Source organism: Montipora foliosa, chromosome 8, assembly GCF_036669935.1.
Source record: "Montipora foliosa isolate CH-2021 chromosome 8, ASM3666993v2, whole genome shotgun sequence".
Classification (NCBI taxonomy): domain Eukaryota; kingdom Metazoa; phylum Cnidaria; class Anthozoa; order Scleractinia; family Acroporidae; genus Montipora; species Montipora foliosa.
The window spans coordinates 52021162-52034562 of NC_090876.1; the positions used below are offsets into that span (position 1 = coordinate 52021162).

The 13401-nt window shown below is 39.1% G+C and overlaps 2 protein-coding genes and 1 non-coding gene across 3 annotated transcripts in view; 2 read left to right on the plus strand and 1 right to left on the minus strand.

Annotated features, from left to right (window-relative positions):
- Window positions 1-5794, minus strand: part of LOC137967353 (uncharacterized) — a 20873-nt gene extending 15079 nt beyond the window's left edge. The window contains exons 1-3 of the mRNA XM_068813884.1: window positions 5271-5794; window positions 1259-1378; window positions 1117-1155 (exon numbers count right to left, since the gene is read on the minus strand). Of these exons, the coding sequence (XP_068669985.1) occupies window positions 1117-1155; window positions 1259-1378; window positions 5271-5711 (600 nt within the window). The 5' untranslated portion in view covers window positions 5712-5794. The remainder of the gene's footprint in view (window positions 1-1116; window positions 1156-1258; window positions 1379-5270) is intronic.
- Window positions 4499-4571, plus strand: Trnaa-ggc (transfer RNA alanine (anticodon GGC)). Its single transcript has one exon. It is a non-coding gene; the product is annotated as a tRNA-Ala (tRNA).
- The window catches only part of LOC137967351 (tRNA wybutosine-synthesizing protein 4-like), a 19740-nt gene continuing 11382 nt past the window's right edge, over window positions 5044-13401 (plus strand). Inside the window, exons 1-18 of the mRNA XM_068813882.1 lie at window positions 5044-5068; window positions 5802-5895; window positions 5996-6120; window positions 7086-7170; window positions 7565-7648; window positions 7749-7860; window positions 8492-8642; window positions 9582-9648; window positions 10142-10173; window positions 10255-10348; window positions 10864-10971; window positions 11308-11401; window positions 11488-11584; window positions 11746-11864; window positions 12358-12405; window positions 12564-12872; window positions 12972-13069; window positions 13156-13290. Coding sequence (XP_068669983.1) covers window positions 5863-5895; window positions 5996-6120; window positions 7086-7170; window positions 7565-7648; window positions 7749-7860; window positions 8492-8642; window positions 9582-9648; window positions 10142-10173; window positions 10255-10348; window positions 10864-10971; window positions 11308-11401; window positions 11488-11584; window positions 11746-11864; window positions 12358-12405; window positions 12564-12872; window positions 12972-13069; window positions 13156-13290 — 1791 coding nt within the window. The 5' untranslated portion in view covers window positions 5044-5068; window positions 5802-5862. The remainder of the gene's footprint in view (window positions 5069-5801; window positions 5896-5995; window positions 6121-7085; window positions 7171-7564; window positions 7649-7748; window positions 7861-8491; window positions 8643-9581; window positions 9649-10141; window positions 10174-10254; window positions 10349-10863; window positions 10972-11307; window positions 11402-11487; window positions 11585-11745; window positions 11865-12357; window positions 12406-12563; window positions 12873-12971; window positions 13070-13155; window positions 13291-13401) is intronic.

Consider the following 13401-nt stretch of genomic DNA (forward strand, 5'->3'; position numbering starts at 1 on the left):
TTGTTGTTTTTCTTTTGTTGACCACAACTGGGAACCGCTACACAAGGCCCGCCAAAGAAACGCCACGCTATCTGAGCGACGAGCCGACTATCGGAACTGGTACAAGAGACGGTAAGACGAACCACAACACGGCGGTGAAGACGAGATGGAGACGGTCGAAGATCGAAGAACTTCTATTTCAACCTGGACAGCGACCGAGATAGCCAACGAAGCGAGAAGAAGAACGCCGAGAACCACTAAACTCCTAAACCGACTCACAACGCCACGCCAACAAACACGCTGCAAGCACATTGGACAACGCATGCACTACGCAGGAATACCGCTGAACCATGTCAGCCCCAGGGCTCCCCCAACCTAAAGAGTGCTGCAAACGCTACAAAAACGCATAACAACGCTAACAAACGCCTGCAAAACGCTACTGACCGGACTAGCTCCCAGTCGTGAACCATGTAACTACAACAAACGCTACAGAACGCACCAAAACGCTGAACAACGCTACCAGACGGCCAAGACACTAACAACCGCCTGCAAAACACTACTGACCAGACTAGCTCCTAGTCGTTAACTATGTTAAATTTTATTTAACTATATTTCATGAGCATAACAGCCTATCAAAACACCGATAAAACGTCACATGCATGAGCTTTATATCCTGATAAAACACTCCTCGTTAGTATTCTTTATATAAAGAATACTAATAAGGCATAGCTTGTTTTTCTTGTATGCTAATATTCACCTCTCACAATTTGAACCATAAATTTTGAGTCCAGGAGGGACACGCTCTTTGTGGAATGTTTTTTAAGCAGTTCAAAAAACTCGCAGCACATGTTTTATCTGGTCTAAAAACACTCGGCTATGCCTCGTCTTTTTAAGCCCCGATAAAACACTGCTGTTGTTTTTTTAAAAATTACTTAAATTACAAGAAACACCAAAATTCTACATTTAATTACATAGTGACAGTCATATGCATGTGGTGGAAACCATTTATTTTATTACTTAAACTGAATACTCCAATTCACCTCCTTCCACCTTATGTGAATGTTCCCCAACTTATGTAATATACAGATTGATTTCCCGTAATTAAAATCAGCTTATTAAGGTATAATTTTATCTTACCTCACAGCATTGGCTGGAACAAGTGTTTTTATTCTTTGTCTGAAACATTGGTTACCAATGACACAAAATAATGAATTAATGAATTTCTCAAAAAACTTTTCAACATAATAATTTTTACGTTACAAATAAAAAATGGTCTTACCTCTGGTTTCTTTTTCAGTACTCCATTGATAAACTTGTCAACACAAGAGAGCCTGTTATCCTGACTACACAGTGACTTCAAAACTTCAGTTGTGAATTTGAAATGAGTCATCTCACTTTCCTGGATAATAGTTGGAATGTACTGTAAGTTATCATTGCAGCATCAAAACATTGGCGTACATGTATAGCACAATACATATTTTAAATGAATACCAGAATCTCGACACTGGAGTTACTGATAAGATCCTGGCAGAAACTTCACCAAAATATCCCCCAGGTTTCCTCTTATGGGTCCATACTTGTTTACTTGATACTGCAGAAAAAACACACCCAAATGACTTGTGCTAGCCTTTGCACACCACGTTTGCTTCCAAAAATTTGAACATAAAGAAGGTTTCTAACTCCAAGATAAAACGTTTTACGACACACAAGCTTTCGATTCCACCACAGAATCATTATCAAGTGATGGAGTTGCATGATTTTTATACTGCAAAATACATGACAAAACATTTCAGTAGATTGTGGGGAGCTTGTAACAGGCTCCCCAGTTAAATCTTGCGTCCAATAATATATTTCGATGGCCTCTCTGACTCTTCTCTTGACATGACACCTTCTCTCACAAGGATCGATGAGGAGGCAATGTCCACAGTAGGGCCAGAACACCTGAGGTGGTCCCCCACTGCCAAAAGTTGTGCATCCTAAAAGGTTTCATCCTGGAGAATTCTCTATATGACAGGAAGGGTTTTCATAAAATTCTAAAGTTGGTGGCTGGTTTGAAAAAGGAAAGGAAAGGAAAGGAAAGGAAGTTAAAGTGTCTAGTCGTTCTAGCACTGGAGCGCGAATTGGGGACACTGTAAACTGAAATTAACAGTTAACGCAAATTAAGTCAAATGTTGATTTATGAGGTGAGGGGAAACCAGAGTACCCAGAGAAAACCTCTCAGATATGACGCGAAGTCTGGGAATCCAACCCGGGCCACATTTGGTGGGAGACGAGTGCTCTCACCACTACACCATCCCTGCACCCCAGTAGAGTAATCGACTGTTGTCAATGTCAAAATGAGGTTTAATTACTTCAATCCAGGGGGAAAAAGTAGCTGACTTTTCTGAGTAAAGTAGCTGTTGGTATTTATTAAAACCACTGTGACAGGTTCAAGTAACTCGTTCTTTACGAATTACCAAATAATTTCTTCCAAGTATGAAGTCTCTTAGTGGTATCAAGTAAATTGTTTTGAGAAACTGCAGAATTCTCGGCCACTCACATGCATTTGAATGCTGTGTATTGTTATACGCCTCGTTTTTCAAATGATACCGCTACAAGAACACAATAGTAGCCAGATATTTTGCAGTTACTCTTTGTTTTGTAAATTATGAAATCTCTCTCCCATTAATGGTATTACACCTGTTGTTTTCATCATGTCAAAAAAAATGACATTTTAGAAGCCCTAATGAATGCAGCATGTAAACCAAAAACAGATCCCGTGTAAATGTGGTGTAAAATCAAAGTTGCACTTGTGTGACATTAGTACCTGTGCAAGTCTTGGAGAGGAAACCCTTCTTTTCACTAGCAACACCAGCACCAGTGCAAGCGTAAACTCTTGTAGCTTATGCTAAGTGGAAATGCAGCCTTCTCAAATAGTTTTTGGGGAGCAGGTCACAAGGAAAGTGGAGACGTTTTTGGTGCTAAAGGCACCCAAGTGAGTACCCAAAGGATGCAAGCTTCTAGGGTGGTCTGGGGGCATGCTCCCCTAGGGAAATTTTTTAATTTAGACCCTCACAGATGCAATTTAGTGCAATTCTGGGGGATTCAAAGTGACAAAATTTCACATATGGAATTGACACTTGCATGGTGTCTGATAAGGAATACTGGAATGTTAGTTAAATAAACATTTTGATGTGCGCAAAGAGACAAGTGATCCTCACACTTATAAATCTGGAAAATTTAAGAAGGAACCTGTGACTAGGAGCGAACAGTTCCCTTACTAAGCCAATGTCATGGGTATTTTTACAGACCAGGAGCCCATGTACTACGGTACCTATTTTTAGACTACTTTTTCTCGCGATTGGTCATTGGGCTCCTGCAGGAGTCTCATTAGCAGGAAATTAAAACTAAATTGGTTTAAGTAATAGCTTGCTATAGACACTTATACCACCTACAGTGTGTTGCCCAGTTTCCGGCCGGTACCAGTTTCCGGCCAAAAAAAGGTAAAATCGGTTATTTTCGATGGGATTTTAACTCTTCGTCCACCGAAGCGATCCGTCGGAAAAAACGAACATCTCCGCTATCAACTGATAGTTTAGGCGGGCTTTTTCGTTGAGAAACGAGCAAACAAGAAGGGATTTTGTTCAGGTGAGTAAAATCTTACCAGCTAATTTTTGGCCTTTTCACTGCACAGCGGAGCTACCGTACATAAATAAATAACTCGTTTAATAGGAAATAGTTCACGGAGCTTGATAATTTTTTGAAAGAATTTACATTGAAGATGGAAGTAATTAAGAGACCTGTCATCATAAGCTAGAACTTAGCTGTTTGCGAACGTCTAAATCCTAGCTAAGATTTTCGCATACTACGCCAGTTTCCGGCCACTCATCTGCACTCACAGATAGATTGTTAAAAACTTATTTGAATTAATGAAATTTTATAACTTACTACTAGAGAAATTAATGAAATGTACATAGCTTAAGCAAGCATGGCGTAATGAGGTACATATTAACTCAGATGTGCTGTGTTAATTGCCCGTGCCTCTTCCCAGAGAATATCGCGCGGGCCTTGTCAAGGTTATACCCTATCCATAGTTAGCAGCTATCTATGCCCTACCATACACCCCTAAGTAACCACGTCGAGATAGCCTTGGAAGTCCGTTTAGTCGAGTGGATTGAATGAAATTTCTGCTTTCTATTGATGGCCGGAAACTGGACTTGCTGGCTGGAAACTGGGCAACTTACTAGTTTTGCAAAAAATGGCATAATTTCTTTAGTACTTGAGGTGGGCAGCCGATCTCCGTATATTTTAAAGGTAAGTAAATGAACTGTCTCTTGTAGGAAAATGAGAAAGTTTCCGTGCATAAACAAGAAGTTACCGCGATTACAAACTAAAGTGGCCAGAAACTGGGCAACATACTGTATTGGTGGCCCCAAAGGGCTTCGTCCAAAAAGCGCTTTTCAAATAAAAGTTCATTACATTCATGGAATCTTTCACCGGAACAAATGAGCCCAACAAATTGGCCTGCTCCCAACTGAGTGGCTTCAAAGCTCAGTTGGTAGAGCTTTGCACCGGCATTGCAGAGGTCATGGGTTCGAATCTCATTAAAGCCACCTGAATTTTTCAGGGGTCTATAATTAGAGACAATTGCTTAAATTGTCCATATACGTGTGAAGATCACCTCCCTCTTTCGTCTAAAGACTTTTGTGCTTGTAATTTGCAAAATGAGGGGTGGTCCACAGGGGTAGTCTATGGGCCGGGTCCATAGGGGTGATCCATAGACCTGGGGCCCATGTTTTGTATATGTCCGAGTGAAAGATATCAAAAGAAATGTGACGTCAATGTTTGTAAGCAAGAAATATCGCTATATCAATGATTAATCATTATTCAAGGGCACCCAACATCAATTTTCGGAAAATATCTGTTCGGAAGACGATTTGAGATCTAGAATTTTCGGAACATTTGTTGTAAAATTTCTTGCTTGCCTGCTTGTCCTAGGATTTTCGAGCCCCTAAAAATGGTATATTTGCCCATTTTTAAAGGAATTTTACCCTAAAAAGGTCACCTAGCATTTTCGGAAGCCTTTTTTCTGGTTGAAATTTTCGAAAAGGTACGTTTTGATCCCTATAATTTTCGAATCACTTTACTTTCAGCTAGGAAATCCGAACAGACGGAAAATCTTTAGGGGTTAAAAATATGCCTATATCTACCGTTTAAATACTAAAATACGTTTTACAATGCTATGTTTAAGTGGTTTTGAACTGTATTCTCGTTGGGTGCCCCTGATTATTATCAAATCTCATAAATATTACCGTTATTCCCGACATCCCGGGTGGAATACATTTGTTCAACGTTTCCCAGCACTGTTTCTTGCATATGCTGTTTAATGCAACCATGAGTTTCGCGAGCCACATTTTCAACGGTTGATGATCAGAGGACATCACTGTCTTATGAAAACAGCTATAGCTTCCTTTGGGGCAGTTCTTTGACAAAGATTCCAGTTCAGTATCATTAGTGAAAGAAGTGATGTTCTGAACAATTGAACTACAGCTTTGAAGTGTTTCGTTAAAAGTTTCACACTGTACTCCTAAATTCTGCGTAACTTTTATGAGGTCGACGCCATCCCGAAAACTGATTCCATAAGGGTTCACAAAAATGTCAAAAATCTTGAGTTCTTTTGGAGAGAAAAATGCATTACACACATTGATAACGCAAAGGTTCACACATAACGAGACAAACACTAATTTTTTCATGATAAAATTTAAGACTGAATCAACACATTACACCATAACTTTCCTCGTTTCCTCGATCATGACTGGTCTTGTATATTATTTGGTTCCCAGACTTCTTTTACAGCGCGGAAGCAAGATGGCGGACAAACCACAGCACTGTCACTGAAAAAAAATGGAGACGTTTAGGGACAAGACAGATACTCAGGTACCTTGGTTCGTTTATTTATAACGCAAGATGGCGGAAAGAACAATCTGAATTACTGTCAAAACCCCACACATCAAACAAGAATTTTATCCTTTCTCAGGTTCAAGGGACAAATGATCATGCTACGCTCAGCAAGCTTTCCACCGTTAGAATGGGGTATTATGAAGACAGCTGTCTTAAGTATTTTGTCTCGAAGACTTCTAGAAGGGCACCAATCATTCATAGGTACAATGTAAATATTTTTTGTACCAGAGAGGGGGCATTAATCTATAGGTATGTCCAGGAAAGATCCAATCTCAGAAAAGTTTTCATGCATAAGAGAAATGTGACAAAAGGCCAGTTTCGTAGTCTCGCGGTTAAACTCAATCTAGTATGAAATAGAGGTTAATGCGGGGGAAACAATATGCATGTGAATAGATTCCCACACATTATCCTCCATTTCATCTTCATTCCAACCCATTATTGTTAGAATACATGTACTGGCCTGTTGCAAAGAGGTGGCTGTCACAGAAAGGGTTAAGTCCCAGGAATGTGTCCTCCTGCAGCATTGCCACCGGTAGCTCAAATGGCTGAGCAGCGGGCTGCCATGTGGGAGGTCGTGAGTTTCACTCTGGCTGGACCAGCAATCAGGGTCTTAAAAATAACTGCAGAGAAAATGCTGGACAAGGACTGTAAACTGTAGGCCCTGTCTCACAGCCCTTGTTCATAAACTCTGTGGGACGTTAAAAATCCCACACACTATTTGAAAAGAGTAGGGCCCGAAGTTCCAGGTGTTTTGGTCTGGCCTTTCCTTCAACAATATGGTCAGCTTGGCGTAATCTTCTGAATGGACTGATCGATGAGAACACATGACAGTTAACAGACAGTAGTCAAATTGAAGGAGTCCAAGTTCTGAAACTTGTAAACTGGTAAACTAACACCAGGTGTTCTAGGCTGTTTTGTCTAGGTTCTCAACCCCTGGAAGATATTATGACTCAGTGGGTAGAGCATCCAACGGGTGACGAAGGTCTTACAAAATGTAGGTTCAAATCCTGCCTGGGACTCTGATTTTTCAGTTCTTCCTCACCTGTTGCCAAGCAAATAGTTTATCGTTCATCCATGCCTTGGAAACATTAACGTTAACATCAATAGATGCATTGAGGAACTCATGTTGTTCCACAACTAGAATAAGGTGGAAATTGTTTTTACAGGTCATATTATATAAGGACCAAGGCAATTCAATTTGTGGTGAAAGGATTCCTGCAAAGTCTGAAATTTAGAGGTTTAAAAAAGCAGGTATGAGGCAGCACTTATTCATAACAATCATCAAGAGTTGAAATAAACCCAGAGGTCCCATCTCATAGCCCTTGTTGGAAATTAAATAGTTTGGGATGTTAAAGAACCCACTTACTATTCAATAAGAGTAGGAGACATATTGCCCGGTGTTGTGGTCTGACCTTATCTGGATGGGGGCAGTTTTCACTTCCTCAAATTAATTGTAAACTGCGTAATAACCCATCTGGCTTAAGTCCCCCTTAAAGCTTTGTAAATTAGTCCTGAAATGCCCAGAGGGGAGAGACTAATAGCATCACTACACCTCACTTCACCTTCACCTTACTTTCACCTCACTTTCACCTCACTTCAAATCTGTTTATTCCAATTTTGTTTTTTTATGAATTCCTGTTTTTAGATAGTTTCTTTGGGAGCAGGATATGACACACTTTTCTTTTCCCTTACCAATGAAGGACTTTTGAAAGAAACAAAATATTTTGAGGTAAGGTTTCATGGTGAGTTTATAGAAAGCAAAGGTTGCCATTATGCATTCAGTAAGAACCATCAGAATTTTTTCTTATTGCTGCTATGTCATATATTAGGTTGATTTTGCAGAGGTTGTTGAACAGAAGACAAGTTTAATTTTAAAGAACAAGGAATTAGCTCAAGCTCTTGGAGCACTCAGTTCTCAAAATGAACCTTGGCTTGGAGGAGGTAGTGAATAGCATTCTTTGTATTCATGCTTGTGTGCCATTCTTTTTCTGTTTCTCTTTTTTTTTTCTGGAAGGTAAATACAAGGTCATTATTTTTGTGTCACGTAGGCAGCAAATAAGTCTCTCAGATTTGGTCAAAGATCTGATTTTTTATGTGAAAATTGGAACTATTAATTTTTGGGCAATCAGTAAGAAAGCAATCCTATACATGTACCCCTACCCTCTGAGTAATGTAACAGCACTTGATGTAGTAGTATAACTGTAATGATTGTTCCATAGCAGGTAACTCTGTCTGTGCAGAGTGCGTGCAGGGATGGCGCAGTGATGAGAGCACTCGCCTCCCACCAATGTGGCCCGGGTTCGATTCCCAGTCTCGGTGTCATATGTGAGTTGAGTTTGTAGCTTCTCTACTCTGCACCGAGAGGTTTTCTCCGGGTACTCCAGTTTCCCCTCTCCTCAAAAACCAAAATTTGACTTGATTTGTGTCAATTGTTAATTTCAATTTACAGTGTCCCCAATTAGTGCTTCAGTGCTAGAACGACCAGACACTTAAATAAAGTTCCTTTCCTTTCCTTTCTGTGCAATTAGTTTTTGTGTTTTTGGATTTTCCCTTTATCCTCAATCCTCAACAGGTATAAACAGCGAAAATTATTCTTTGGTGGGATGCAACCTGAAGTCCTGTTCAGCTCTGGAGAGCTGCCTTCTTAAATGTGGTTTGAACACCTCATCTGCAACATTGGTGTTATCTGAAGTGGTACTTACCTACATTAATCCACCAAAAAGGTATGAAACCTAGAATACTACATGTACCTTTAAAATTAACTGTGTTTTTAAAGGATTTTGTAAGTTTTGTCTACTGAGGGGCATGTTAGATTAAAAAACAGGCACAACATTTCTCCCTAACCGTCAACATCAATACCTACGTGTAACTTTCAAGAACGTCAAAAACAATGATGACCCACAGCAAATCATCATCATCATCACTGCCACTAGACACAACTACCCAGAAGGCTGCATTAGTTTAAATTCCTCTGCAGTCTTTAACCCATTGACTCCTGGGGGTTCCCCATTGATGAGTAAAATCATTTGGCATTAGACAGAGTAAAATACTGCTTATAGCCGCTTTAGGGTGAATGGGTTAATCTTGCTTGTTTTTCTTCTTCAGCCAAAGGCCTCTTCTTTTCAAAGGTTTTCACAGGATTGCAAACCACTCTCCTCCACGCCAATCTATCTGATGGGGCTGATGCCTAGTTACTGATTTCACAATCTTTGAAGGTCCTTTTTAGGATGTCCTTAAATCCCTACTTTAACAGAAGCACCAAATGAATGCTTCTGGTTCCTGTAGATAGCTGACTGAAGAGAAGCTGTTTAGGCCATAATAAATGATTATTAATATCAGCAGCAAATGAACCTTTAAGTTAATTACGTTGTACCCAAAGGACAAGAATTAATATATTTTCGTATCTTGCGATTCGTGCAAGCCAAATTATTATGATATTAAATGTTTGTGCTCGCCTCAGATTGAATTCTCTAATTTTACAAAAAAAAAATGTTTTTTTAAAAATAATAATTGCTATTGACACATTCACTGTAATTAATTAAACCCACATTAAGTTGGTTACATATTGTTAGCCTAAGTGAAACCAAAAAATACCGTTTAAAGTGTAAGAGGTTTGCTTCTGGAATGAGGTCTCTCTTTAAGATAATTCTTGTTGGTTTCAGTTCAACAGACATCATTGGATGGGTGGCATGCTTCTTTATGTCAGCTATATTTGTTATGTTCGAACAGGTTGGTTTAGAATTCTTCTGTATTCAAGGGACTTTTGCCTGACAATAAATTTGAGAAAAGTTATGTCGGAAATAAATAAATTTCTCTTCAACCCTCCAGTTAGTGCCTGTTTATTTTACCCTTCGATGTCAAAGCTCATAAACTTGAAATGTTAAGTGACTACAGTAAGTAAGACCATTGATACATGGATGACCAGAGAAAAAGGTGTTCATGCAAAAGACTGTTTCGCTAAGACATAAGTGCCAGAATATGGATTTTAGAATTTACAGTACTTCACACCATCTTAGTTTCAAGGTTTCTGTATCAAACTGGTATTGTGCTGTTGATTTTAAGTGAGTGAATGTCATCCAAGTTTTTGTAGCACACATTTCTGAGTCTTAAGATTAAGTTATACCCTCACTTGCTGGGTGACCTTTGTAGCTGGCATAGAGATTTTGCAATCACTGAAACTGAAATCTACCAGTCTTAAATTTGGTGTTCCATTTGTACACAGGTTCATCCAAATGACCCGTTTGGAATAAAGATGTGAGTAGTCTTTTTTACTAAATGTGTCTCAGTCTTCATCAAATCCTACAATCTTGTAATTATTAGCATTGTGTGTCACAGGATGAATCACTTTCAGCATACAGTTGGTGCCCCGCTTCATGGTACAAAAGCTTTCCCCACTCAGGAAAGTCAGATTCAGCGATTTGTGGAAGAGGTAAGCTGGTGACTTCCGTCAGACAGAGCTTTTAGTACAAGAATAATTAGTATTTGGGGCCTGATGGGGAGGGATGGGATAGTCAATTCAGTCATACTGTGCCAATGAATATGAAGTGATGGCTGATTGTGAACATGATTTTGAAATGCTTTCATGCCTTCTGTGCTAATGCAATGTACTGTATGCTCCATTGTTTTTAATTACATAACCTGCAAACAAGATGATCATGTCTCTTAACAAAAGCACCGCATGGAATCGTGTTTAGGGTCAAGACTCGCAGCTGCTTTCTGGAAAGCAGTGCTACCCTGACTTTGCACCATGCCCGTTATCCTTCCTTGATGCCTAATAAATTATTGGGCACCAATGAACTTCAACTATGGAAGTCAGTAAATGCAGTGCAAAAATAATGAAAATGGGAGGGTAGTTAAAAATAATTATTAAAACGGCAATGTGAAAAAAATGACACTGTCTGATGGCATTTCAACTAAATCAACCTTGTTTTCCCTTCTGTGTAGGGCTGGACTCATGTGAGGTGTCCAACTTTAAACTTCATTTATTACGATACACTTTCAACAGAAGAAAAAGCTCGCATGGAAGGAATTGAACCTTTCGATGAATTTGAGGTGAACTGAGCAACAAATCTCTCCTTCTTTTACACCACCTGTTATCCAAAGGAAAGCTACCTCCTTGATGCTGTGGATCCAGCAACAGAGAGAGGTTTCAATTTGATTACATCACTTAAAATATATCCAAATAAGTGCCAACAAGCAGAGACTTCACACAAATGCATGTTTTCCAGCTTTTTTCTAGGGTTAGTGTAACACAGAAGTCCCATGGAAATCCAGGCACCAGACTGTATCTGTGCAAACACCTTGGATCCAAACCTCCAGCAGTCTGATAAAAAAATGAATGTAATCAGACCATATAAAGATGCAAATGTGTTTATTTATTCCTTTCAGGAGTGGCACCTGATGTGTTCACACTACATTATTTTAACAGCCTTTAAAGGATTCTGTCAAAGCCTTGAAGAAGAATTATTTTGTCAGCAAAATGGTGAATATACACTGTAGCATTACAAGTCATTCTCTTTGCCCAGAAGGAATCTTGTATCTTTATTGTTTCTTTCTTTTATTATTTAGTAAAAGAGCAATTAACTGATCAGTCAAGTCATGTTGATGATAAGAAGTGTATTATTCATACCCTGAATGTTTTACCCTCATCAGATGGAGTTAAAAGGTGAAGTCATCAATAGCCCTTTATTCTGCATTTGTCCTGCATCTCATCATCGTTTCATTTAACATTATTTCATTTCAATATCGCCACCAAAATCCTGAAATACCTTGTCATAGCCCCTTATTTAAACTATCAAATTAATGATGTTTTTTGTTGTAAATCAGATTTGGCCATACAGCAACCCCTTTGTCATCTGGCAGCGTTCTTCTCATTGGTGGGTTTGGCCTTCATGAAAGAAAACACAAGCGGCTTGATGGAATGCAATTATTGCACTATGTACAAGGTATTCACTGTGCATACTGACATGTATATAATAAGCCCTAGATAAAAATGTAGCATATATATTTATGCCTTGGACAATAGGCCTAGTCTTGGAATACATGTACATTTTGCCACAGCCTAAAAGCTTTTCCGGTGTGTTTTTGGAATTCATAATTCTCTTCCTATCTTCAAAATCAAAATGTTTCAAGAAAAAAAAAACATTGAGCTTAACCCTTTCACCCCGGCCCTCATTGAAGAGTCTTGTAATGCGTCTGGTGTTGCACAGAATAAAATCTGTAAGTATCAGTCTTAGGAGGCAGAGGCAAAATAAATGGATCACAACAAAATACATACATGTAATCTAATGCAAGCCATACAAGTAAAATGGTTGAATTACTAATAAATAAAATATTTAATATCAACGCAAGACCAAACTGAGGAACAATAATGGTAATAATGATGACAATGATGATGTCCTTGCTACTGAAAACCATCTTCCGACTCTACTTTTGCAGATGAGTGGCATTGTTCAGAAGTTACAGCGGCTTCGTCAAGTATGCTTGGTAAGACATCAATCATATATGCCGACGTGTCGGCCGACGCGTTGGTGGGATCGGATTCTTAAATTTTACCCCAATATCATTATTTTTGAGCTTCACTTTTTATGAAAGCTATGTGAGTGTGGTTATCATTATAACCAAATTCTTCTCGTTGATTTCAGTGGGTCGGATGTTTCACTCTGCAACCAGATTGAACAACCATGCTGTTTTGATCTATGGTGGCCGAACATCACCATCCAAACCATGCATTGACACTGTTTTACTATCACCAATGGCAACGGAAACAAGTTCTCCACATGTTAGAAATGCCACATGTGGCTACAGCTCGGACATTGATTTTACGTGTGGTGAACATTTTCCAAGAAATTATATTGCAAAGGAGAGTTACAAGCAAACTGTTCTTCATTGTCATGGAGATATTCCTGAGCCAAGATGGCGGCACACTGCATCATGTATTGTCCTTTCTGATGGTAGATTTTCAAGTTTGGCATTTTTTTAGGTTGATCAAATGACATGTGGTTTTTTTAGAAAAAGCTGTTGTGATAACAGTTTCCCTTTTTCTCTTCCAGGAAGTGAAAATGTATTAGTATTTGGGGGCCGCAGTTCTACCCAATTTGCCATGGGGGACTGTTATTTGCTTCATATTAAATCACGAACATGGAGAAAGGTATTTACAAGAGATGTTAACTCCCTCTAAGAGATATCTGAATGATCTTCCAGTCAATCACTTGCTGAGTGTTAAATTTTTGTCAGATATTCCTAAGTGGAGATACCGCTGTACCACGCCATTCTCATACTGCGTGTGTGTGGAACCACAAAGTTATATTGGCTGGAGGTCTGGACGCTAATCTTCATGCTCTTAACACGATTCAGATCTTAGATACACAGGTAAAAAGGGCAATTATTGGTTTGTAATTTTCTTATTTTCATTGATGACGAGGTCTCGCTTAGTGAGGGAGCTTTAGCAGGGACAACATCGTTGGCTACGATAACGTCAAC